This window comes from Manacus vitellinus, unplaced genomic scaffold (assembly GCF_001715985.3).
Source record: "Manacus vitellinus isolate BGI_N305 unplaced genomic scaffold, ASM171598v3 scaffold_17_pilon, whole genome shotgun sequence".
Taxonomy (NCBI): Eukaryota; Metazoa; Chordata; class Aves; order Passeriformes; family Pipridae; genus Manacus; species Manacus vitellinus.
The window spans coordinates 7,344,210-7,371,424 of NW_021939256.1; the positions used below are offsets into that span (position 1 = coordinate 7,344,210).

At 37.7% G+C, this 27,215-nt stretch overlaps 1 protein-coding gene across 1 annotated transcript in view; it reads left to right on the forward strand.

The window, feature by feature from the left end:
• The window catches only part of MOCOS (molybdenum cofactor sulfurase), a 341,863-nt gene that overhangs the window by 209,578 nt on the left and 105,070 nt on the right, over positions 1-27,215 (forward strand). Inside the window, exon 6 of the mRNA XM_029958899.1 lies at positions 7,400-8,038. Within this exon, the coding sequence (XP_029814759.1) occupies positions 7,400-8,038 (639 nt within the window). The remainder of the gene's footprint in view (positions 1-7,399; positions 8,039-27,215) is intronic.

The following is a 27,215-nucleotide window of genomic DNA, read 5'->3' on the forward strand; positions in this document are numbered from 1 at the left end:
GTTTTGTTAACTTATGAACATATGTTAACTTCTTCATAAGTTAACTTATGAAGAAAATACTGTATTGAAACATCTCATGCTGAAGTTGCCTAGATAGCAACTGAGGTGACATACTAGACCATGTACAAAATCTTCTTATGTTTGGTTATATCTTTGTTTCCTCATAGTGACTCCTAAGATTTACTACAGAAATAGTTTGAATTCTAATACATTAATGATTTAAAAACTGATTCATATTAATTTGTAGTTTTTCTATTTGGTAATTAGTTTGTGCAAATGTGGTTGGAATGATTTGTTCATGAGTTATTTGTTTATGGCTAGTCCACCTTAAATGGTTGCCTAAAATACGGGTTATTTTTTCCATTTCCTTCCTGGTTGACTTCAATAGCAAGTGGCGAATTTTCATTTGAAGAACCTATGGTATAAATTTGCAGAGCCATTTGTGTCCTAATTATTGAAAATACTAGGTTTCATGGGTGTTTTTACAAATCTTTGGCAGTTGTTCAAGAACTGGAGTAAACAGATCCGGCTGATCTTAGAAAAAATATCCACAAAGTGGTTTTAAAACCATGTAGCTATTGGTCTTCCCTCTCTACACAGAAAAATAACATTTAATTTCAAAGAAAACAGCTACCATGGGGTTTCTGCCACATCTAGAAAGTTATAGGTGTTAGAGGCTTCTGTCAGTGAGAGGAGTTATAGTTGTGAGCTAGAACAAACTGTACCAACAGGTAGCCTGTAAATTTTATGAGTCCTTTCAACTGCTTTACTCTTCTAATTATATGTGGTGCCATAATACCACACTTATTTGTAGTTTACTCTCTTGGTGTGCTGGGTGCAACACTGAACACCTTCTGGATGTGCACTTTGTAATGGGTAATGAGGGTCAACGCCTCTCAATCAGGGTGTGTGCTTCTCATAAGCTTTGTTCATCAAGGCATTTTTTCCTATAGAAAATCATTTTGTGGCCATTAAAGAGCTCCTGCTCTTCTAAAGCTGTTATGTGAGAGAAACTCCAGGCATTCTGCTGTGCTGATAGCTTTAGAGAATTGAAGAGGGGTTTCTTTTGGTACCGTCTGTGACTCTGTAAGCAAACAGGTATTTCTGCAGTGTCTCCAGAGAACTGGAGAGGAGAATAAATGTAAGGGATTAAAATGCTTCAATTCAGATGGCTAAGCATGAATGCCTGGAGGAAGTAATACTTTCAAATAGAAAGGGGGGATTTTTCCATCACCTACCTATGCCAAGTGTAGCTTATGAGGTGCATTCCAACTAATTATTTAATTTGCATCCATGGAGCAAATAAACAGCAGTCATGTCAGTGGGTGAGGTCTTAATCACTCTTATGCAAGCAGCAGTGCGAAAAAAACAGGTTCAGACTGAGTGCCTTTCAAGTAAAATGGTCAGAAAAGAAGTTTATGTGTCTGTCACTAGCAAGGATAAATAGAGTGGTGTGCAGCTATTTCACAGTTAACATGTGCTCTGAAAGGTTTAAATTTATGCATTGTCACTATGAGAAAGGAAACTGAAGCAAAAAAGTGGACTGACTGAGGAAACTTTGAGAGAGAACTATAAGGATTATTTGTCCCAGTGCTCTTCCTCATGCAGGTATTAATCCATGGGCGAATCCTTCAATTTGGTGGACCTCCACTGGATTAGCTGCACAGGTTGCAGAGATGATATAGTATAGATTTCTGGTGAAGACATTTCTTCAAGAAAAGAAAAAGAAAACCCCCAAAAACTAAAACTGTACAAGGGCTTTTTTCATTAAATTAATGTTTTGCTGGAGGAAGACAGATTTGGTAGATTTTTTTCATGCTTAAATATATTTGATTCTTTAAAATGTTTATAGATTTCAGTTAGCTATTGTTTGGATTGCAAATTGACAATAAGAATATAACTTTCTACTGTGACATACTGGATTGAATAGACCTTGTCTTTACAAAATAAGGTATAAGACATCTCCTACCAAGAAGGCTTATCTTTTTAGTTTGTTAAACCAGAGCATTCCCTCATGTATGTAGCTGTAAACTGTCACTTCTGTCAGCAACAGAAGTTAAAGAAATTTGGGGTTTGTGTTAAGAAGTGTATCCTTTTTTATGGTATCCTTCTGCATTGGCTTGAATGAGGATAGCCACTTCTTCTGTTCCTTTTTTTCTCCATATACATAGAAAGAAAAACGTGTGCAGAAGAACTGCTGCTGCACATGAAGTTAAGCTTAAATCACAGTACGGGTCCTGCTGCCTGTAATAGCCACAACAGTTTACAAGCCCCTAGGAGCCCTTGCTAAAGTTGGTGGGAGTTTTTCAATTGACTGTTCTGATAGCTGGTGGTGACCCGTAATTAATAAATGGGTAAGTTTAAAATACTCTTATCCAGAAATGTAGATGCAGCCACTGTCTATACTTGTCACTTACACTTGGGTGCAGAAAGGATTAAAATGCCAGTTATGAAATTTAAATTAAAAAAAACCCAACAAAATATTTTCTGTCTCAGAAGTAATTTTTTAAATTGTCATTATCACAAAACCTATTAATTAAACAACAACATAATTACATCTTTTCAGTGTTTCTATAGAGCACAAAACAATATGATGAAATTTCTGAGGCCCAAGGTAAACATCTCTCAATACAAGTCCAAAATGTATTTGTGCTTCTGGGTAGCATGACACTGGAAAAATATTATAATGAAAAATATTTTTTAGATGTAAATGTGCAGCTGAAGAGTTTCCTTTATAAAGTGCTACCTAAACTTGTACCATTGAATAACTATAGATAACTATGCTTCTGTCTTCAAATCTGAATCCCTCGTTACAATGACAATACTTACATTTTCGTAAGGGTTTTTTTAGATAGATCAGCTACTAACTAGAAAATCATTGTACTGGTAATATTTATGAAAACTCATACAGAGTCTAAATAAAAATGTGAATACAAATATAAAACATGTAAGCCACAAACTCCTTGGTCATATTTTGATTTTGCCAACTAGAAATTGAAATGCTTGCACCAATTGGAATTAAAGTGTGGAGGGCAACAAACCTAGCAATATAAGTTGCTCTTCAGCTTTTTAGAACTGTTTTCAAAATGGTAGATTTAAATAGAGAGAAATTGATATAAAACATATTTTATAAGTATTTGAAGTCTAGCAGCATGAAAGAAAAACCATTTCAATCAACTGAATTTCTGGAGGCTGTAATGGAGATGGTATAGTATGGACATACCTATGTTTCTGGGAGCACTGCTACTGATCTGCTGCTGAAAGCTACAAAGATCTGGGGATAAGGAGGAAAATGGGGTTTCTTGTACAAGGTAATGGCAACCAGGCAGCAGCTTTGGAGGGCATCCCTTTCATTTAACAGTTTCCCTAAGACGACTGAACAAATAGTAGCCTTTACCTTCTGCAGAGCTGCCAGTGGCACTGTGGAGTGATAGTTCTAATTAAACTATTAATTCAGGCTGTTGGATTAGGTAAATTAGATAATATGACTACTCCCTCAAAATATATGGCTTGATTACAGAAATCTTTAAATATAAAGAAATTATTAATTATGTGTGTATTAAATATATAAAATGAGGCAGCAGGCTTGCCTAGGTTCAAAATGATTGACTTTCCCTTCCACTTCAGAGTGGAAAGGCATTTTGGCTCAATTGTTGTCATAAAGATACAAGTCTTATGGCAACTTTTTAAAATTATTAAACACCAGCCAACAGAGAGGTCTCAGAATATAAGCATTCATGGGGAAGTGTGGCCAAGTGGGGGCATTTTCAGTCCCTTCTCTCTGGACAGGCTTCATGGTCTATGTGTGATCTGTAAGCTCCTGGGGAGGTGAGAAGAGAAGGAGAAGAGGTGGCCAGTCATGGTGGGTCTTCAGTGTACTGCAAAGATGGAGTGTGCAGCTTCCTCCCCAACCTTGCCAGCCTGAAAGAAAGGTACTGGGTCAAGTTTCTCAGCCTTTCTGCCATCTTCCAAATGAAGGCACAGTTGTATCAATATGTTTAATGAAACAATTACCCTCTTAGTCGTTTCTTCCAAAGAGTCCTTTGTGAAAAGTGGAAATTTGTAATACTATAAAATACCGCTTCTGTTTGCAGCTGTGAGCTATAGCAGATCAAGTTATCAGTTTTCTACCACAAGTCTTTAGTCCTATTGCCAACAACGACCTTATATGTGGCTATAAATCTTGCTGGAGCGTAACTGCATTTCACTGTAATGGGGTATGTTTTACACGCAGACAGACAGCATTAGGAATTCTGTGTGTAATAGCCAGTGCTTCCCAATATTCATGTCAAAACAGAGGATGTCGTACAGTGGGCTGCAAAAGTCATTGAGACGTATTGCAGTTCTCTATCCCTAAGTACTCTGATTTTATCATGGCAGTGCTGCTCTAGTTCAGGAGTTTGTGGTATTCGTTTTATAAACCTTATTCTGAGGTGCTTGCAGCTTTTCTGCTCTGCACATCAGATGCCATTCTGGAGAAGGAAATTCCCTGAACTCAGTTGCTATTGCTTTATCTATTTATTTTCTTTTTTTTTGAGGTTATAAACAGTTCAGTCAAAATGTGAATCTGACTTTAAAAATCCCACCTTTTTTGCAAGTATTGGAGTCATAGCAATTTTATAAGGCATTTGGAGACCCAAAATACAACAAGTACCTAATTTGAGTCACAGAAGAATCTATTTCCTATCTAAGTCAATTAGAAATATAACTTGGTTGTTTATCTAGCTCTAGGAACTTAAATGCCTTGGGGAAAAAAAAGGCTCTAATTTTTTTGGACTCTTTTGAAAATTTAACCCTAAAGCTTGATTTTTTTTCATGTGAAAAGCCAATTTCTGGTACTGAGCTAAATAGAGAAATACATGAGTGTTGTGTCATGTATTTTATTTCAGAACTGTTCAGCTATTTCTGAATTTGAAATAATTAAAAACTAAATATAGTTAGAATATCAATAAGCTTTGTCTCAATTATGACTTAAACAGAACTGTCACTATTTGTGAGCCTAACCAACCCAAAATAGTATTTATTGTCTTGTAAAACTGTGAAAATGTTTGATGAAAGTACTCACTGGCTCTGATATTCCTGGTTGGGCAACAGCATCCCATTATTAAATCCCATTCCTGCATCTCATCTATAGTCATTTTACAGTATCTTTTGGTCAAATTAAGTGCTGTGGTAAGTGTATACAATTCCTATGGTTGTTATTCTTGAACAAAATTTGGCATTTTACCTAGGTGTGTCTCACCTCCCACTGAGCCTGTGTGCCACAGGGAGGCTGACAGGGGAGGAGAGCGAAGTCGTAGAGACTAAAAGAGGAGGAGACTTGATAATAGTCTTCAGTGTACCTTTTGTTACTGCTGTTGTCCGCTCGCTCTTATGAAAAGGTAACCCTACAGCTAGCTTGTCCTCAACAGAGGCCACTGCTTGGGTTGAGGGTTTCAGATTCCTTCAGTCACATACACGTGCTTCAAACTGTTATGGAGGTGGTGGAGGGAAAGGCTGTACAGCTTGCTGCAGGGAAAGGGGGAGTGGTTCAGTGACCAGAGAAAGCAGGTCACAGGGATGAATAGGGCAGGCTGTCAAGTTTGATACCCGATGCCAAAACTTCTGTGATCATTCCTGTCTTTATCTCTAAGAGGGTTTCTAAAATCTAATGGAAAACTTTGGTTTCTATGAACACAGTTTTCAAAATTATGTCCGGAGCTGTGAATGCTTACAGCAACTGTCCAGTGGCAGGTCTGTTTCAGAAAGATCTTTATGAATTCTTTCAAATGGTTTCTCAGAATGTCTAAAACCTAAATCCATGACCTGCTCCTTCGTAAAAGCTGCAATTCTTTCTTCATTTCCAGAAGACATCAAATACCATTTGCATCAGTTTTCAAAAATGTAAGTTCTCTAGAAAGTCAAGTCTCATTTGGGCCTTGGAATCCATCTGTTTCATTCTGTACTTCCCAGAACCATAACAGTCTTCTTCAACCAAAAAAAGTACTAATAATATCATTTCAGTGGGCCTTTGCAGAGTGTTTTTTTAGTGCAAATAGTCAAAGTCGTTACAATTGTTTCTTTTCTAGTGTTTAGTATTTGGCTGCTGCACCCACCACCCAGCTCTGACACTCTTTGCCTGTAGCATTTGTGTTTCAGACTGTATCCAGTCTGAAAATTTTAAAATTTCTTAAAAACCTCTAAAATTTTAAGGAATGTCACTGCTGTCCTATGTTTCAGGATTCTTAGCTTGAATTTGTCACATAACCTTTTGTACGACTTACATTTAAATGCACTTGTGTCTTCAGTTTCTGTCTGTTCTAGTAAGGGAATAACCTGTTATATGAAACATGCAAACTTTTAATGCTACACAGTAGAAACCAGAGTTCACAGACTCTCCACATGCTGGTCTGTACCTTGGAATTACACAGAGCAGAATGCCAGCTGCTTGGAGAGCATTTCTGAGCTGCAACGTGTATGCTCTGGTTCAATTTTGTTTGCTCTGCTCCATGCACTGATGCTGATGTCTCTCAGATGTTTGTTACATTTCCTGTTTTTTAAATGTTAATTCAGAGAAAGTTCATCAGGTGAGAAAAGGTAAGAAAGGTGATTGAATTGAAGCTCTTCCTCAGCCTCTGAAAAGATCCATCTTGCACCCTGCAAAACGATAAGAGATTGCACTATCTAGCATGGGTACCAAAAGGTGCATTAGATGGTGTTCACAAAAGGTAGTTTAGAGCCAACAAGGTGCTGTTCAGGCATCAAAAAATGTATAGCATAGACATGTCTCAAGAGAGCAGTTTGCTTTTCATAGTCTGGCTCATTGGAAGACATTAGATTGCTTCTGGCTTGAGCTATCTTTGTGGACTACAGAGATTACAACCTTATGTGCATAAGGCACATGAAAAGCATTATGTTGCCTCTTGCTGCCTTCTTTTTCTATTGTTAATAGCATAAGCAAGGAGCAAAGCTGTATGCTAAGGTTTCCCTGCTGAATACTGTGACCCTTAATTTGGATGCCCACTATTTAAGTAGATTATTTTAACTGAAGCATATTCTGTCTGCTGTAAATATTTGATAAACTGAAAACCCTAAGTTTGCAAATAGAACAGGTCTCTCTCAAGGACAGTGTAATTTTAACTATGTGCAGACTGGCCACTCTGGAGCCAAGCAGAATTGGCTTCTATCCTTAAGAACATGGCCACGTTCACTGTAGCATTAGAAAGAGTCTCTTGTGGGCAAAATGATTTGGGTTCTCCTTTTGAAGTTTATTGTGCTATTTGACAAAACATGTCTACTTCTATTCATATCGGGTGTCAGAGTAGAAGACTTTATGCTGAGGAAAACCAAAATATATCACGCAGCAATAAAAGAGAAAAATCAGAAAATAAATGGATCTTTTTATTTTTTCATTTTTCAGAATACTGCAACACTTTCACACTACTGCTGAGGATTACACCATCATTTTCACATCTGGATGCACAGCTGCGCTTAAACTGATAGCAGAATCATTCCCTTGGATACCTGAAGGCACAAAGCAACCCAGCAGTCGATTTTGTTACTTAACTGACAGCCATACATCTGTGGTGGGTATGAGGGGGATAACTGCATCAATGAATGTCTTGTCTGTTCCAATAACACCACAAGAAATCTTGTTAGCGGAAAGTAGGTTACCAGCTGAAGAACAAAACTGCACGACACCTCATCTTTTCTCCTATCCAGCTCAGAGCAATTTTTCTGGTACCAAATATCCCCTTTCATGGATACAGGACATAAAATCTGGAAAACTCTGCCCTATCAAAACACCAGGGAAGTGGTTTGTTCTACTAGATGCAGCTTCATACGTGAGCAGTTCTCCATTAGACCTGGGAGTTCATCAAGCTGACTTTATTCCCATCTCATTCTATAAGATCTTTGGATTTCCAACTGGTTTAGGAGCATTATTGGTAAACAACCGGATTGCTCCCCTCTTGAGGAAAACCTATTTCGGAGGTGGAACTGCAGCTGCCTACCTTGCAGGAGAGGATTTTTATTTCCCAAGGAAATCGATATCAGAAAGGTAAGGCTTTGTTTAACAAAACAGATTTTTTGCTGATACTGTTTGCATCAGACAGATGTCTTAGGCTTGGTGTATGCACTGGACTGTGATGCCTGTGCTTTTTATGAAGTTGGATAGGTATTTCACATCTCATTCAGTTTGTCTTAGTATTCTTTCCTATCTAAAGAACATCATCTGAAATATCTGCCTTCCTCTCCTGATCTAGTTTGCCACAACTTGTAAAAATATAAGACTTCATTCACTGACATAAAGGTCAGTCCATGCATTTTTTAGTTGGTATTTAAGACACCTCAGTGGAACTTTGATTTGTTTTTGAAACACTGCATCCAAAGCAGCCAGGCCAAGGTTGATCAAGTAGTGTAACGACCCTCAGTGAAACTGCAAAGTAAGGACTATTTATTTCACTGGAAAGGTGGCATGCTTTACTCTCAAGAGAAACATTATCAGAATAACATGTGCAGTGTTGTTACCTATAACAGATATTTGTGGTGCTCTTATTCCCTGAATGAGGTTCTGAAGAAACAGCAAAGCTCTCCAACAGAAAATAAAGGACACCTACAGAGGGTCGAACATATACACATAAGGAAATGCAGGGCAATGAATAAGCTTCCCCAGTCCCTTAACACCATGAAATGCCATTCATAGTGATGTTTGGTCTCTCTGCCTCTCTCCTTCATGCCAGCAACAACTTACATAAATGCAGTAAAGGGTCTTCATTCCTTTCTCACATCTGCACAAAAAAATGGCATTTAATCACAGAATCATAGAACAGTTTGGATTGGAAAGGACTTTAAAGATCATCTAGTTCCAAACCCCTGCCATGGGCAGGGACATCTTCCACTACAACAGGTTACTCAGAGCCCCATCCAACCTGGCCTTGAACACTTCCAGGGAGGGGGCATCTACAACTTCCCTGGGCAGCCTTTTCCAGTGCCTCACCACCATCACAGCAAAAACATTCTTCTTTACATCTAATCTAAACCTGTCCTCTTCCAGTTCGAAGTCATTGCTTCTGGTCCTGTCACTGCATGCCCTTGTAAAAAGTTCCTCTGTAGTTCTCTTGTAGGCCTCCTTCAGGTACTGTTAGGCTGCTGTAAGGTCTCCCCTGAGCCTTCTCTTCTCCAGTTTAAACAACCACAACTCTCTCAGACTGTCTTTGTAGGAGAGGTACTCCAACCCTCTGAGCATCTTCATAACCCTCTTCTGGACTCACTCGAATGCTCCATGTGCTTCCCATGTTGGGGGCCCCAGAGCTGGATGCATTACTCCAGGTGGGGTCTCATGAGAGTGAAGTAGAATCACTTCCCTTGACCTTCTGGCCATTCTTTTTTTGATGAAACCCAGGACATGGTTGGCTTTTGAGCTTCAAGCACACATTGCTGGGTCATGTTGAGCTTCTTGTAAACCAGCATGTCCAAATTCTTCTCCCCAGGGCTGCTCTAAATCCATTCTCCACCACCTGTATTTGTGTTTGGGATTGCCCTGACCCATGTGCAGGGACCTTTTACTTGTTTTTATTGAACTTCATGAGGTCTGCAAGGGGCTACCTCTCAAGTCTGTCGAGGTCCCTCTGGATGGCATCCCTTCCCTTTAGTGTGTCAGCTGCTCATAATTTCCAGGAGAATCTGCTCCGTGATCTTGCTGGACACCAAGGTAAGACTGACCAGTGTGTAGTTCCCCAGGTCTTTTTTTCCCTTTTTAAAAATGGGGGTTCCATTCAGTGGGAACTCCACTGAACTGCCACAACTTCTCAAATACAACGGAAGCCAGTTCCCTCAGCACCCACAGATGCATCTTGTCAGGTCCCATGGACTTGTGCACCTTCAGGTTCCTTAGATGGTCTCAAACCTGATCTTTTCCTACCATGGTCCCTGCCTTTCCCTTCTGTGACTTGGGTGGTGTGACTGGAGCACTTGCCAGTGAAGACAGAGGCAAAATAGTCATCAAGTACTTCGACCTTCTCCATATGCCGAGTAACCAGGTGTCGTGTTTCCTTCTGGAGAGAGCCCACATTTTCCCTAGTCTTTCTTTTACTACTGATGTACCTACAACAGCTTTTGCTGTTGCCTTTGATGTCCTTATCTGGATTTAATTCTATCAGGGCTTTGGCTTTCCTAACCTGATCCCTAGCAGTTCAGACAATCTCTCTGTATTCCTTCCAGGCTACCTGTTCTTGCCTCCAGCCACTGTAGGTTTCCTTTCTATGTTTGATTTTGTCCAGAGGCTCTTTGTTCATCCATGCAGGTCTCCTGTAATTTTTATCTGAATTCCTCTTTGTTGAGATGCATTGCTCCTAGGCTTGGAGTAAGTGACCCTTGAATCTTAACCAGCTCTCTTGGACCCCTCTTCCTTCCAGGGCTTTATCCCATAGTATTCAAACAAGTATTGAATATATGTATATATAATCTCCTTTTAGTTGTTTATGGACGTGTATTCAGAAGCACAATGTCCTGCATCTCCCAAGATGTAAATGTCTGACCTTTCACTGCATATGTAGTAATGAAAAATGACACTTCATGTTTTGCATCTCTTCTAGGTGTGTGTTCTTAATGCTGCTGTGGCATTTTGGTCCTGGACTGGTAAATGCAGAGGCTGACCGTGTTCAGGTGGCTCTTGCCATGTGAAGGCCGTGCATTGTTTCAGAATTGCATGTTGGCACAGACGATGTCCAGTTAATATTTTAATTTAGAAATAAAAACAGCAGAGAAACATCAGCATTCTGACCTCTGTTTCTGATTTTTCAAACCAAAAAGTCTTTGAAGTGCAGCACTCACTGAAAGTCAGGATGAAGGAGCACAGAAATATGGGATCCCAGGGTGCTCCTGGATCACCTGCAAGCCAAAGAGGAAAACAGCTTTAATTTGATCTGGGCAGCTCTAACTTTTGAGCAGCTTTTCTACAGAAAAGTGATACACAACTCCTAAGATTGCATAGCAGATAAAAGTATCTGAAATGTGGTTTAGATCTGAATTCTGCTTTTACACTTTGTTTAATTAACAATGTGGGAACCTTGAGGGGTATTCTGTCTCTGGTATCTTTGTCAAAAGTTTTCAGAGGTTGATCAATTATAAACCTTTCAGGTATTTGAGGCTCATACTGCTTCAAGGGCTTTCTTTACTGAATCAGAAGAAGGGCCTGCTTTTACCTTCTTCTACTACAGTGTTATAAACAAAAGAATTTGATTTCTAAGTCAGGCTGGGTACAGAGTGTCTAATCTTGGTACGAGGGATACTAACTAAAATAATCAAATCTGACAGCTGGATAGTAGTTCCTGTTAGATACCGAAATATCACACAGGCAGTCTGAGTTATTGTTCATAGGTCAATATTTATATTTGACCTCATCTAATCCTTTGGTTGTTATTTGAAACCCTAATATTTAAAAGTTCATGTTTAGAGCATCACTGATGCTGTCCATAATCCCTAGAGAACTGGAGAGGATTGAAGTTTTCAAAGATAGGCTAGGAATGACCTTTTTTTTTTCACTTTCTTGAAAAAAATAAAAACGTGTTGTATTGACATTCTCAGTCAATGTGCTCCAAGCTATATCATCCAATACTTTTTTCTTTCAGCTGCTATGGGTTTGCTTTATTATGTTTTTTCAAATGTTTTCCTGATAATAAAATACAGAGAAGTTAGGAACGGGACTACTACACTTCAAATGAAATGCCAGGTCACCATGGCCAAAGACAATACGATTACCTTATCTGAGGGCCATGTTTCCATTTCTTTGCTCGTGACTGAAACACTTGGGTCATTATTTCTCATATAAACAGCAACTCTAATCAGGTTTTATCCTTGTCAAATTGGAGTAAGGAGCCTCCGTCCTTGGAGGTGTTCAAACACAACTGGAGAAGAACCTGAGCAATCTGCTCCAACTGGATGGACATGCTTTAGGCAGGAGGTGGGATTTGAGATTCCATGGGGTCCTTTGCAGCTTCTGTAATTGATTTTGTGCACCTCTTCTGAGCTCCATCTGCATTCTCTCTTCAAGCATTTCTTTGTGATTCCAAAAGGTTTTATTCTTAATTAAAAAAAAAAAAAGCTTGTTTACACTATGTATTTAACATTCAGATTGAATACACTGAAACATGTAATTTCATGTGGTAATTCATAAGAAACCTGAATTCTAGCAAATGTCATTGGAAAAGTGGATTTGGATATCTGTATCTGAGTACCATTAGCAGAATGTGTTTCCTGTTCACACATAATCTAAGAGCAATGTACTAAGGAAATAACTTGTTCTAAGTCAAGGTGAAACTTGAGTGGAGATATGTAACGAGAAGTTGTTTATTCCTCTTTCCATCCCGGGATGTCAAAATGGTTACCTTTTTTCTTAATGGATACAGCTTTTGCTAGTGTTTCTTGTACTTTATTTTGTTATTCCTGCTGTATAAATTATTGTCTCTTTTACATTTCTTTATTACCCTCAAATCACTTCCACATTTTCCCATTTCATGTCAGTAGCCAGTCTTCCTATCTCGACCTTTAAAATCATGTTTATTGTATTTTCATCCTTATATCAAACAGCTTGAAAAATTATTATTATCATTCACAAATCTAGCCTCATTTCCCATGTTTTTTTTTCTGCACAGCATGAGATAATAAAATAATATGATTATGTATAGCAAGAATTAGCGATAAAATATTCATCATCTGTCCTATTTTTCTTTTGTAACTGGGAGTGCTGTTCAAAATCTGATCATCCCAGAATTTATGACTAAGGAAAAAGGAGCTGTTGTGTTATCTGTAAATTGGATATCTGCATCTTAGACTACCAGCGTGAAATATCTAGTGCATTAGCTGTTGTGTGTTTTTCATTTCCAAATGCATTTTCAAAAGCTTTGGAAATCCAGATGGCATGACTTTGTCCCTGATGAGTTTTAGTGGCTCTTGTCTCTGCTTCTTGAATGATTTGACAGTCACAAAGCAACACCCACACTTTTGTAGTCTGTGTGCATTGTACTTAACCAAAGCAGGTTTCTTTATTCTTGACACTGTAGCTAGAAATGACTGGGACAACTCTGCACATGCTTGTGCAGGTATGTGTTTAGTGACACGGTTTAGATTCTCAGTTGCATGCTGAGTTTGTGCCTGGTGCAGGGAAGGGAAAGGAAGGAAGGAGTGGGAAATGGAGGCAGAAAGGTAAAGATGAATACTAGGATCCCAAGACAAAATCGAGAGTTGAGACAAAATCCTGAGGCTGGGTGGTGGATATGGAGCAGCTCAAGAATCCTTTGGCAAAAAAGCTGATCTTTGCTTGAAGTTGTCTATTTAGCACGATTGACTGTTTCTGTCAGCATAGAAAGAATATAGTGACAGGTGCTGGTTTATTCCGTAGAAGCTCTTCATAGTGCATAGAAACCACCTAGGGTCTGAATTGTGTTTAGAAGAGCACGGTCTTTATGTAAAAGCTCACCTGGTAGCCTAGCATATACCCATTGGCTCCACACCCAAGGACTCTGCCTGTCCATGATTACTTTAATGTCATAGGTGGACTTAAATATTAACCTATCTACTAGTACATTTTTTCAGGCATTTTTTTAATGCTGCTTCCACATTTTTATGATGTTTAGAGATCTCCAAACAGGACCACTTATGGGGGAATTTCCAAATCTGTAAAATTCCTGAACAAACACCCTTTCAAACAGCAGTGATGACTTTCAGACTAGATACTTGGGAAGTGACAGGGGTCTTCATCTAATTTCTAATAGGTGTTTGCACCGTGAGACTACCTTCTGCACCTTACAGACCTGTTGCAGCCACTGACAGAGACTTGTAAGCTTGAACAGGGAAGAAGAGGGTGAACAAATCTCCTCCTTCCCCTCAGCCCCCAGTGCCACTGCGTTCTGCAGAGATGAAAGGCCAGAGGTCATTAAGGAGGACTGTGTAGGATCGTCACACAGCTGCTCTTCTTTTCTGAAAGGCAGACAAAGTCCTTTCATTTAACTGATAAAACTTAATTCTGACAACTTTTACGACTGTTTTTCAAAACAAGAGCTGTGAAAAAATAAAAGGGGGCTTTTTCCCTTTCTGAGTAAATATAAGAAGGTTCAAGTAACCCATTTTTCTTTTTCTTCTCTGCTGAAGTGGAAGTATCTGCTGGAAAGCTTCATGCAATCTGTCTTATTACCTCTCAACAGAGCCAAGGTGGCAGTTGACATTTGATATGTTTTTCTGCCAGCCAGCCAGCTTCTTCAGTGTTTGATGCAAAAGAAAGCTTTTTATTTTTAATACTGAAGTTGTCCAATTCCCCAAAAACTCAGCATAGTCATAATAAACTGAAAATTGTACACCAGAGACCCAAACAGTATCCTGAGGGTATCACTTTTGATCTTGATTCACCATGATTCACCTTAAATGCTGACTCTGGGATAAACTGAAAGCAGTGCCTCTGATAAATGCTTGTAGAGTGCAACCAGACACTTAAAAACATGTTTGCTAAGTTGGATTAGTGGGCAGTCACCCGAAGAAAAGCAATAATACAGGTAAAACATTGAAGAGGCAATACAATTGGCAGAGGTGGCTTCTGTTAGCCAACTCCACCTGTATTCATTTGTACACTCCCGGAGTGTCTTTGTGCTAAACTGCAATCTGCAGTAAGGAAATGAATACAGAGGAAGATATTTTCCTCAGGTAGGAGAGGTAGTGGATCTTGCATGCTTTTTTGAAATGTTCAGCAAAACGAAATTAATAAAAAATAGAAATGCAAGGAATTTTTTAACTGTACTGTGGATTCTCTTACTTGGAAGTAGGAACCAAACTAACCATGTTTCTTCTTTCATTGTCCAAGTCTTACTGAAAGCCAGTAGTAATCATGAGCCTAATGTTAGCCACATGCCCAGTGCAAAGAGGCTCATGTAAATCACATCAAGCACCAGTCTCTACTGTTAGGAAATTCCATCCCAGTATATGGCTGGAACCAAATTATTGATTTATTAAATAAACCTTAAAAACCTTATAAACTTCTAGAGAGCTACAATGCATTCATTTTGTAAAAAGAGAAATGTGGATCTCATTATAAAATGCATTTTTCTTAAAATATAAAGTGTTTGAGATGCTAGCAAGAAAGAAAGTAATTCTTTCTTGGTATAAAACAAAGATTTACTCTATACCAAGATTTGATTTTGCCCTTGATCAAATAGAGTAAAAATTTTGCTTGAACCGGGACATATCTTCGCAGTCATTGTGGCTAAAATGTTGTCATGACATAGTTTTACCCGAGGGAGTTCTTGTGCTCAAGTTTAGAATCAAACCTTTTCCCAGCCTTTTCCCTAAGACTTCCCTAAAAGGTTTTGTGAATTTCTAGAACCAGCTATTGTGATTCTATAGAATTAGTCTTCTGCTGAGAAATTTATGGTACATTTTTAATTGTGCTTTGTAGATTTTACATGTGTGATCGATTAGCCTGTTTGACATATGAGGAAAAATAATGGTAACTTGTTTGGCATAAAGATCACATTTTTTTCTTTACCATTTGTACTGTGTACTTAGAGTATCTTGATATTGGATGTAAAAGGGTGAGGCTGGCTTTTTGGCCCAGACCGTATTTACAATATACAAGTCCTGTTCAGTTAATGTTAGGGAATTGATTTACTTTAAAGCACAGGACTTAAAGCTTTTGCTCTCTCATTTTACCTCAGGCAGTTCTTAGTAACTGGAATTGCTGTAAATACTCTACGGTATAGTATATAATTAGTATAATGCTCTTTGTTTGACTTCTGAAGTCTTTGAGACAAAAGCATGTGCTAAGGCAGGCATATGGAAGAGCTGTAACTGGTATCAGGGGGTCAATTTAGATATTTAACATTATTTTAACCTACTTTTAGTGTGCTCTGAATCCTCTGGCGTGTGTGTGTATGTGTTTTAAATACTCTCCACAGCAATGCTGAAATTGTTCTGAGTTGGCTGATGAAGTTTTATTGGCTCCTTTAGAGTGAGTTTGGTCTGGGTTTACATAATGCAGCCTGAGATGTGCAGAAAGCAACATATGCTGCCTGCAGACCTGGTCCTGCACAGAGGATATCCTTATTCTGTCTTCAGAACCTCCCAAAAAGGAAGAAATCCTACTCACATCTTCCCTCCTTCCCCAGGAAAGCAATCATTGCTTTCTCTAACCTTTTGGGGAGGACTGGGAAGGGAGGATATGTGTGTAGGTATGTGTGTGTTTCCATGCTCCTTCCTTGTCCTCTAGTAGCTGTGCTGCCCAAACAGTGGAAGGAGTGGTAAGAAGGTCTTCAGGGCAGGAAATGACCATGACAAGGTGTTTATATTTTCCATTTGGGGATTTTTTTAAAGGCATGAGATAACAGAAATAAGAAAAAGCAGAATGGAAATGGCAAAAATGGAGGAAAAGTTGAAACAACACCTGTAAGTGGCAGCACCAAGCCCCAGATAGAGTGATGTGAGGTTGCTTCTGTGAGGGTGGCAGCTCTGCGTGGAGAGAGTCAGATCTGCCACATCCACATGAGGGGAGCTCCTTCAGGTAGGATGGGGAAGACCTGGGACATTAGGAGCAGGCGGGGAAATTCATGAAATATAGCTCAGTGTCTCTGTCTCTTCCTGTGTCTCTGACCTGCAAATGAGTAGTGATGGCTCATTGGAAGCTGTCGTGAGTTTTGGATGCGGACTGTTCCTGTGAGCATGTGTCAAAGCTTCTTGCATCTGTTCTGCATGGATGCTGCAACAGTGGGCTCCAAAGCAGCTATTGCAATCTGTGGTTTCCACAGATTTTCTGGGTTTTTGAGTAAATGAGTTCAAACTGCAGGATACTGCTGTGCATGGCTGCCATACCACCTAGTCCTTCTGACAGGGACTTCAGCTTGTACTTCAAGTAAATAAGTTTATGCTAATTGCAGTGCTGTATTTCTGTGTTGATCCTTTTGGAAGCAAAACTTTTAGGAAATACTTACTTTCTCCCTTTTCTCAGCAGATCCTATCCTCCTACTACTTGTGTGAATTTATTCTTTTTTTTCATAAACAGTGGGCAGAGGGATTCATGGTAAAGTACCTGGCAATTAAAATTACTGACTGAATGTCATCCAAATTTAGTTATTCCAAAATGGACTAGGTAATTTCCTTTAACATTTTGTCCTTAATGCAAATAATCATTATACAATGAAAAAGTATACTCCTCTAATGGAAAATCATACTGAGGTTATGTCAGGAAATGCCTGACCACAAATGACGAAGCATCTCCTTTAATGTAATATACTAATACACCATAATATCATGAGTTGATTGTAATCATTCTTGCTTTTATTAGCCTATTCCAGGGAGAAGGGACTAAAAACAGGTTTTTAACCTGTTGTGCATTAATCCCTTGAGATCTATTAACTCACCATAAAAGCTTCACCAAAGGAGATCAAGACATCCCTGTATATCACATGGCAATGATAGATTTGATCTTTTGAAAGAGATCTTCGCCTTCACTGGACTGTTTTCTAGTCCACTGACTTCCTTCCACTCAGAATTATGCTTCTAAAACCATTCTTGAAAGATATTCTTGATTAGACTTTTTCTTGTCCGTACCATCAGAGATAAGTCTTATTTAAGAAAAGGATATGTTTTTGCAGTCTAAATAATATCAGAATGCAAGAAAGCAAGTTGAAATGCCATAAAGGTTTCTCTATTAATAGTAGAAGATTCACAAAACTATCTTAAATTTAATGACTAAGATTATGTGACTTCTTATTTGATACCTGTATTATTTTAAATTTTATTTATAGCTAAGCTACAGAGAGCTCCATATTTAAAACGTTTAGTGAACAGTGGCTTCCTAGTGGTAAAAAAGAGATATATTGAAACAGGGTAGTTTAAATCTTTAGATTACACAACTCAGGCTTGTATTTGAAGATTACAAGTACAAGCACCGGTTTGTTTTTGGTTTTTTGGGGGTTTTGTTTTTTTTTTAAACCTTCTTACTAGTCAAATATATGCAAGAGTGCATCTGGCAGTTGTGCTCTTGGGAACCCGTGAAAGAAACATCTACAGGCTTTTCAAACAGATTTAATTTAGAAGAAAAAGGAAAATATTGATGCTCTTGAGAAGAAAAGGTTTTACAGTCTTTCTTGACTTTTACATATAAGCAACGGTTTCCAAAACAGGAAATACACAGATTTGATTAAACACTTGGCTGTCACATTTCAGTCTGTTCATGTTCAATTAAAAAAATCAGAGGGATTCTCTAGCATTATTAAAATCTACTTTTTTAATATCTAGGCATTTAAATTATCAAATGACATCTGCTATGACTTAATAACTGTGTCAAATGATTGTAATAGCTTTGTTTTTGGTGAATTCTGTGATAAAATGTTTCAGTTACAGCAGGAATAGCGCTTATGCTGAAAGGATTGTATTTCCTATTTCATACTTTATGGCAGACATTTTGCAGTTATGTTTTCAGGTAGTAGTCTGAAGTGGCCGCTTTTTTTTTTTAAATTATTGCTGATGTCAACAGTCTGTAAGTTCAGCAATGTAGATTGCATGGATTTTCTCCATAACATCCACTGCTAAAAAGTGATTATTATGAATCTAACTCTTTTTATCACTCAGTTTTGCTCTAAATTAGAGGTGTCTTGGTTGGTCTGAAGTTAGCTACGTAGCTAGTATGTGAGCGATTTAAGTGAGAAAAATGTTGTGCTGCTTTTGTCAGCGACAGATTTAGCATAATCTGTCCCCTTGGGCAAATCTATAAATTGATTCTAAGTAACAGGAACCCAGTTAACCCTTCCTACAAAAGAAAGTTGTTTGGATTTTTTTTAAATTTTTTCTGCTGTCACTATATGAATGAAGGCAACTGCTTTGAAGTCCTCAAAGAAGGGTGTTGGTCATGTTATTTTTTTTTAGATCTTGAGTTTTGTGTATATACATTTTTCCCATGTTTCATCCTGATGGGTTAATTTAGAAGGACCGTATCAAAATAAAGAGCCACAGTTATTGTTAGCCCTAGATTTTCTGACTTTGTCTTGAGAAAGATAAAAGATAAACCTTGCATGAGCTTTTATCAAATTAAAGAAAGGATATGTGTACACCTAAGAAATATAAACCTTCACTGCCAAATACCGATATGTGAATAACAAGTCATCTCTAATCATCTTTTACTGATAAACATTTGTAACACTTTTCTAGTACAGTTCGGATCACACCTCTGTGTGGCAGAAATCCTTCAAGATAAGCCTTTATACATCAGACACTTACTTTAGTATGGTCCTTTGCTAGCACAGCACATGTAGTGTCAGAGAGGCAGTACTCTGTTGCGCTAAAAGCCTAGGAAGAGCCTTCACAGGCTTTCAAAAACATGATGCAGTAAATGTGAATGCCACAAGCTCTTTCAGAGGAGAGTTACCAAACTGCTGTGTAGAGGCCTTTTGGCCCATTTCACCTCCTGTTGGACTCAACAGGACACCTTTGATTATGTTCTGTATGCCAAATATAATCCATTTAAATAATTTACATTGATTTTAAAAAAAACCATGAATTCTCATTGATTCTCTATATAGACATTCCTAGCTGATTTTCCTAGGCAGATTGCTACAGAATTGCTGATAAACAGGAAAACCACTCTCTAATTGTTCATAAGAATTACAGTTTTGGCATTTAATGATTAAATTAAAACAAAACCAAGTAAGACCATGCACTTCAGCTGATTTTTCCCAAAGAATTTGGCATTTTATATGTATGATTAAGGACACTCATAGGCAAGAAACCATAGCAGACTTACCAGTAGACAGATGACTATGGAAGAATTCCTCCTGGCAAGCTTTGACTGCATGTAAGTGTACATTCTGTATGTTAAAACTTCATGCAGCTGTAACTCTTCCTTCTGTCTGATACCAGCTGGTGGGGTTTACAAGGAGTTTTACAAATAGAAGTACAAGATGTAGTCTTAAATTTTAGTGAGGACTAAATGCTGTGGTGTGGTTAACCAAAACTTGATAAGGGACTTGGCATGCAAAATGTTTTAAACAATAGGACATAATGAAACCAGCTTTGTCTTAATAATATGTCGCATTTTCAAGAAGGTTGAGTTCCTTTGTAATTTTTCTTGTTTGTATTCTTTATATTGTGTTGCTTAGGTAAGTTCACAGCAGAGTACAGGTAAACATTATGAATAGAACTGATGTAAAATTTTAACTCCATCCAAGAAGACATGTGTAGACACATATGAATGTGTTCAGATTTTGCAAAATGTTAATCAAACTGTACTATACTTTTCTTGGTAAAGGAACATGGTCTTCTAAGTTTTTAGTGGGCCAGTTTGTAGCAGACATCCTAAATATTTTCTGTAAATACTTCTATTATGGAATAAAGTATATGAAGATTAATGCCCACAACATAAACACACCTGTGGTCTTCATTCATATGAACTATGTATAGGAATATACATGTAGATACATTCATTTTGTGTTCCCTGAAAATTTCTCTAATACCTGCATGCTATTAACATTGTCACCAAATCCTTAATGTGATACTGTGCACACCGTAGTGGATGTGCACCTTTTAAGATCAACTACATGAAATTTTCAGAAATACAGATTATTTGAAAAATCCAACTTAGAGTATAACTACAGTTAAAGTATAGGGAATATGGGTTTTATTTCAGTTTCCATGTGCAATAAAATGTAAATTTACACATACTTCTGCCATGCAGGGTGTATGGAATAAATTCTCCCTTCCTGTCTGATGAACTCAAATGCAGAATTGTAAGTCTAAGATAAAGAAAGATTTCTTATCCTAGCCTGGTTTATTTAAATTATGAGCTAAAGATGGGAATGTGAATCTTACAGTCATTTTGTAGTTAATGAAGCAGTTATAACCAACAAGATCTACCTTCAGCTATTTTAATGGCCACAGGAATGTTAAAAATTTATACAATCAGAAGAATTCTCAGCAGAACATCTTATTTAAGTAAATTTTTCTTATCTCTGCTGCTTTCCCAAGCTAAAGATTAATAATCCATTAATTTAACATTTCTGATTTTTTTTTCTCAGGTACATAAAAAATTTAAAAAGGAAAGCCCAACCATCATTAAATATCACGTGGGGTTCATTCAGATACTTTTTTAATCTACAGTGGCATATGAAACGATGTGAAAGTACTTGACAAGTCTGTCAAATTTGCTCTTGTGTGGGTGTCCTGGAGGAAGAATAATAATCACTCACTATATTCATGTCTGCAAATTGCACTGTCAACACATTTTCCAGGTGCAAATGATCTGTATGGAAAGAAAAACTGTATACACACAAACTAGAGGGAGAGCATGTCACTAGTGAGTTTTTTCATAGAATTACTGACCAAACAATGTCTAAGCCATAGGGATGATCGCAGCATATTGCATTGATGAATATTTTTCCTCCAGCTTACATTCAGAACTCTTTCTTCTTCCAAGACTATTGAAGATCTAAGCCTGTAGCTAATATCCAGAGTAACAGAGGTGTGAGACTCTGTGTCTCATGACAGGGTAATTTTTAATTCCTCATGGTTCTGTTTGTAAGCCCTATTTTACAACCTTTGCCTTTGAATTCTGGCTGGCCAAGCAGCATCTGAGCCAATGACCTGGCAAACAAGACTGATCAGTGTGCTGCATCAGAGGGTGAGCAATAGCTACAATACTCTATTCCTAACTATTTCTAATTTTGCTGGACGATTTGCCCTGCCTTGCTGTCAGCATGTCTATAGATTTAACTGTACAGAAGGTAAAAATAGAAGCCGTGTCTCCTATTCGTGTTTTCTCTGGGCTGTGCTGAGGTGCCTATTGATTACAGCTACAGATAAAAGTTTAGAAAACATTGGAAGAACTTGATGTTAAAGGAAACATCAACATATCAACTCTGTAAACTTCTAATGGCTTGACTGTCTTAGGGCTCCTTGTGATCCAAAAAGTCTTTGAGTGGTGCTGTCCTGTGAAAAAATAATGTGAATCTTAATTATGTCAATAATAATAGCTAATTAATCACCTAATTTCAAACTGCTAAATTTCCAGGCATACACTTCTTTTTTGAAGTCCATTGAAAACCTAAATACATGAAAAATTCTCTAATTCAAAGTTTTCATTTAGGGAAGAGGCCAAAACCCAAACACTGAACGCATCTGTTTTCTTCTCACAAGCAGAGGAGTAGGAGGTTTTAAGCCTGCTTCTGTGTTCCAGGCAGTGCATAGTGCTCTAACCAGAAGAATTCAGCCAAATTCTTGCCCCTGAGAATCCAAGGACGTGAGACCTGTTGTAGTCACGATGTCTAAAATGCAAGTGAAGAAGGCTCATAAGTTGCAGTAACATAATTTATGGGACTACCTGCTACAGCTGGGAAATCTCTTAACCTTTTTTATAAAACTTGCCTTCCAAGCTTTAGACAACATTAAATCAGAGAGTCTTTGCTGGTGCTCCACTGAAAATAGACATCCAGACACTGCCTCCTGCTTTTTGTCCATTTCTCCCTAAGTCAAAACCAGAATTCTTTGAAGTTTAATTTCTAGGAAACAACCTTATTGTAGAGGATGAAATTTGCTTCTTAAACCTGAAGGAAAACACAATATAACTTTATTTTTACTGGAACATATAGTTATCAATTGCAACAGAGACTTTATGGCTTCATATACCACAGTGATTTGACATCCCATGGCGATATAATTACTATATGCATTACAGATCTGCAGGAAAAAAATAAAGCAATGACAGTACTATTTGTCAGATTTCCATAGGGGAAAATATCTTTGGCATCTGTTTCAGTTTGCAGAAAAAAAAAAAGGAAGAAAATACTTGTAGCAGTCTTTGCATGACATTAAGCTAAACTGCACAGTAAAAGAAAGATAATCTCCTTTATAAAATACTTCTCAATAAACCCTAATCCTAAAAGGAAAAAAAAATAGTTAGCAGTAGTATTTTATATCTATGGGATTGTTTTAAATTTCAATATACTTAGATTTTTAGACAGCATCTTTCACTCAGAGATGAACTTGATCTGCTACCTCGGGCAACAACATAATCGGTGAGGCATAGTGTCTATCGTGTTTTCTCTATTTGTTTAATAATGTACATATCTACAGACCCAATTAGGTTTGGAAGCTCAGGTCCCTGCTGGGCCTTCTTGCAGTCTCTGGGCATATCTGAGAAGACAGTGTTACCTTGTACTATTTCCAGCATTCTGTCTTAATATTTTTATTTCAATTACTTCCCTGATTGCAGGAAAAATATAGTCAACAGAGTGATAGAACCCTGAATCCTTTTGATCCTGGCAATTTGATTACCATTTAAAATGAGGATTTCTTTATGACTGAAAAGTTCAAAGTTTGTCTTTTCCCTTTCAGCATTGCCTTATAGCAGCATCCTAAGAGAATAAGACCTCCTTGGCATATATGAGATGCATCAGTAATAATCCTGTTTGCAGAACCCCTGCACTGGTAGAAAATGTCAACATTGAGACTAAGTGTGACAGTTTTACAGGGATTTTTTATAAATTATATTTTTATGATCTTTTTTGTAAGATTATCCCAATGAACTGTTGACTTATTATTCTGTTTTCACTCCATTGTTTTTTTGGTTTTGTTTTGCAATCCCCTGATTATACTTGACTCTTAAGAAAAGCTTTAGACAATGCCCTGTATTTACAGTGTGAATTATGATTGTGCCAGTGTGCATAACAATTACATTATAAATATTTCCTCAGCCATTTGATAAAGACTCAAATTAAGAAAAATAATTACCAATACAATTACAATTATATATAATTACGCTATATTCAATTTAGTTTATCTCAAACCTCCTCCTGCCATTGTTGAAGAATGAGATTTTAGCTGACTGTGTTGGAAGTAAACATGGATTTTTCTGTCATTTATGACATATTTTGCTTAAATGAAGAGTTTTATCAGCATGTTTTCTCACCGGAAAATAATGCAGTTTAGGTTGTTTAATTACAAAGCAGCCTCCTAGGCAAAGATTTTTTTTTTTCTTGTGTGAAGTTTACCTTCCTTTAGGTTATAGAGACTGTTTGCTCCTGGCAATGCTTCCTAAAATATAAATTATTTATACCTGGGCAAGCATAGGTAATTTGTACTTGTGCACTAAGAGAGATGTATGGTCACTGGATTGGCTAAACACAGAAGATGCTTTTCCAGAGAAGCACAGAGTCTTCCAGAACACTGCGTGAAGACCCAGTGTCTCTGAGAGGTAGCAGTGCAAAGACTTGGCCCTTAATTAGCATAAATATTAGTAGGAGTCTAATCAGTATGTACCAAAACACTTCAGGAGGTAGAACAACTAAGATCTGCCAACTTTCTTTGTTTTCTTAGAGCAAGTATGTAGGTACCTGCTGTTCCCAAGAACTGCACCTGCGTTGTCTTGCTTTGGAAGGATTCATTAGCCCTTTATTAAAAGAAAAAGAGAACAAGTGACTAGAAAAGAAAGGATTGTTTATTTTTCATTTCATGTTAAGAAATGCTCTGTGGTGCTCCATTGCTGCTGCTTCTGTCTTGAAGTACTCAACTGTTAACAAGACCGTGTTACCTGGTCATATATCTCTGAAACAGTACACAGTTTTACTGACAACAGAGGCTACCTGCAGCACAGTCTGTATGGTGCCATTGTTGTTTATAATGTATTTTATTTGGTATCTTCTTCATGTTGCCTACAAATAGTCCCTGGGTATTTAAGCATTTCTCACGCATGTTAAACAGTCGTATTAATTTGTGCTTTTCAGAGACTCTGAGACCAAATATTTTCATTTCTCTACTCACTTCAGGGAATTCTTGTCCTATTCCAAATGGCATTCTGTTTTTAGACAGTTTCTCTGCATAGCTGTGTGTCTTAGATGTACATAATGCTGATCACTTGCTCTTTGGTATTCAATCTGCAATCTGCCAGTGTACTTTGAGTCCACAAAGGAGTAATAACCTATGATTTAGTCTCTTTCTCCCAGGTAACAAGTGACAGGAACATGGGAAATGGCCTCAAGTTGCGCTAGGGGAGGTTCAGATTAGATATTAGGGGAAAGTTCTTCACTGAAAGAATGGTCAGGCATTGAAATAGGTGGCCCAGGGAAGTGATGGAATCACCAACCCTGGGAGTGTTAAAAAGGCACATGGATGTGACACTTGGGGCTATGGTTTAGTGGTGGTAGTTCTGGCTTGAGTTGGACTCGATAATCTTAGAGGTCCTTTTCAACCTCAATGATTCTATCATTCTGTGACTAAAGGAAAGTCTTAGAATTTTAGATATATGGATCATCTTTAGTTTTCAAGTTCCATAAAATTTTTATTTGTTTTAATATAGGATATGTATCTTTGCTGATTAACACAGGTTTTGAAACAAGACACAGATTTTATTTCCTTAGACTGTGTTAAACTCTGAAATCCAACACTGATGTTAGTTGGTAGAACAATAGCTACTCCCAGCACTTGAAAACAGAACCCATAGTATCTCAAATGGGAACTGCAGCTCTTTTCTACTTATGCTCCAGTTCACCTTTATAAAGCAGGAGAACAGTATTTATTTTTTGTGTATGGGCACTGCACAAAGGTCTGTCAGAGGTGCATTAAGATTTGGGTTTAAATAGTGACTGAGGAGAACATGTCAATGAAGAAAAACTTACGTTTGCATTTAGGTTAGTGTACACTGCTTGAATCTCATTATCATCTCTTTATGGGAAAAATGTCCATGGAAGGACACAAGGTATTAAGTGATAACCTGCTCACTGTGATTAGCAGCACTGAACTGACCAACTGTGAAGCATGGCGCAAGGTAGCTGGCTGACTTGAATGGTTGAACGTGTTCCTGAGCAGATCCTTGTGAGTAATTACTTAGAAAGTGTCCAATTTACCTAATTAGGATAAAAATTGATGACTTACATCTCATGGGCATATAGGAAAGAAATCTGAAATTACTCAAGTCACTGTTCTTCACATCAATGGATGATTTGCAGGGATTTAATTTGGTCATAAACTGAATGAAGTGCTGTGTATCTACCCAAAAGCAAGTTGACTCCCATACCTTTATTGAAAATCTTAACTTTTAATATTATTTTTTATTAATTAGCAATAGTAGCTTCAATCTTTTTGAAGAAGAAGTGCAAGTAGAGGCAACATAGCAGGTGGCACCTATTAGATCAAGGGAAAGTGCAAGATCTAAAGACCAGTGAACTTTGACATAGGCACCAGTACTCCATGAGAACATCTCATGGTGGGAGCCAGCAGTGTGTGTCCCTGCCAGTCTCTCCAGAAAACCCCTCAGGCACCCTCTCCCACTGTGGACATGGGTGCTATAAGCAGAAGAAAGCAGCATGGTGCTCTTTCTCAGCCTTCACGCCCAAACACTCTTCTTAGCACTGTAAGAAATCACAACAAAATAAATACTACTGTGAATTTTGAACTCTCTATATGAGTTTTCAGCAAGTCACCATTGGAAAACTATACCCCCAAGTGAACTGATTTTCTGTATATGTGTACAATTTTCATTAAACTAGATCTTGCATCTAGACTGAGGCTGAACATTAAAACTTTTTCATTTTAGCCAAGCTAACTATAAAAATAATGAACATTTCTTTGTTGTTTCCCACCATGCCTGATATTTTCCTGGTAAAGATATGTAGCAATCAATTATCTTTGTTTAGTCATCCCAGATAATATATATAAAACTACTGCTTGCCTTTTAGATCTGAGGTCATGTACAGCAGCTCTGTACTGTGCTGGGACACAGCTCCTCAGGGCAACTTGCACATTCATTGCAGAAAAAGGCCCAAGTCCAGCAGTAGGATTTACAAGCATACAAGTAAATGCACAATGGGGACTCCTGACAGTAGGAAATTCTTAGGACTATCTCTGAGGTGAAAAGAAAATTAATTTAGTGGCTACAAAGCGGGAAAAGAAAAAACACCAAAAATCCCATAACAAACTAGGACAGCAAAGACTTACCTTAAAATACTCTGAACTGTCTGTCTATGGCATCTGAAGTTATTACTTCTTTTTTTTCCCCCAGGATCTTAGGTTTCAATCTTTTGTGTGTATGTACACATGAAAAGAAAGATATCTCTTCAGAAATTGTATCAGAAAGAAAAAAGACTGTTTTTTACCTCATATGGTTAAGCTGCCCCATTAATGTCAATTTTTAATTTTATCCTTTGGATTTCTCATTAGCTTTACAACATGTCTAGATTATTTAATTATTATCTTTCAGCTTGTAGATGACA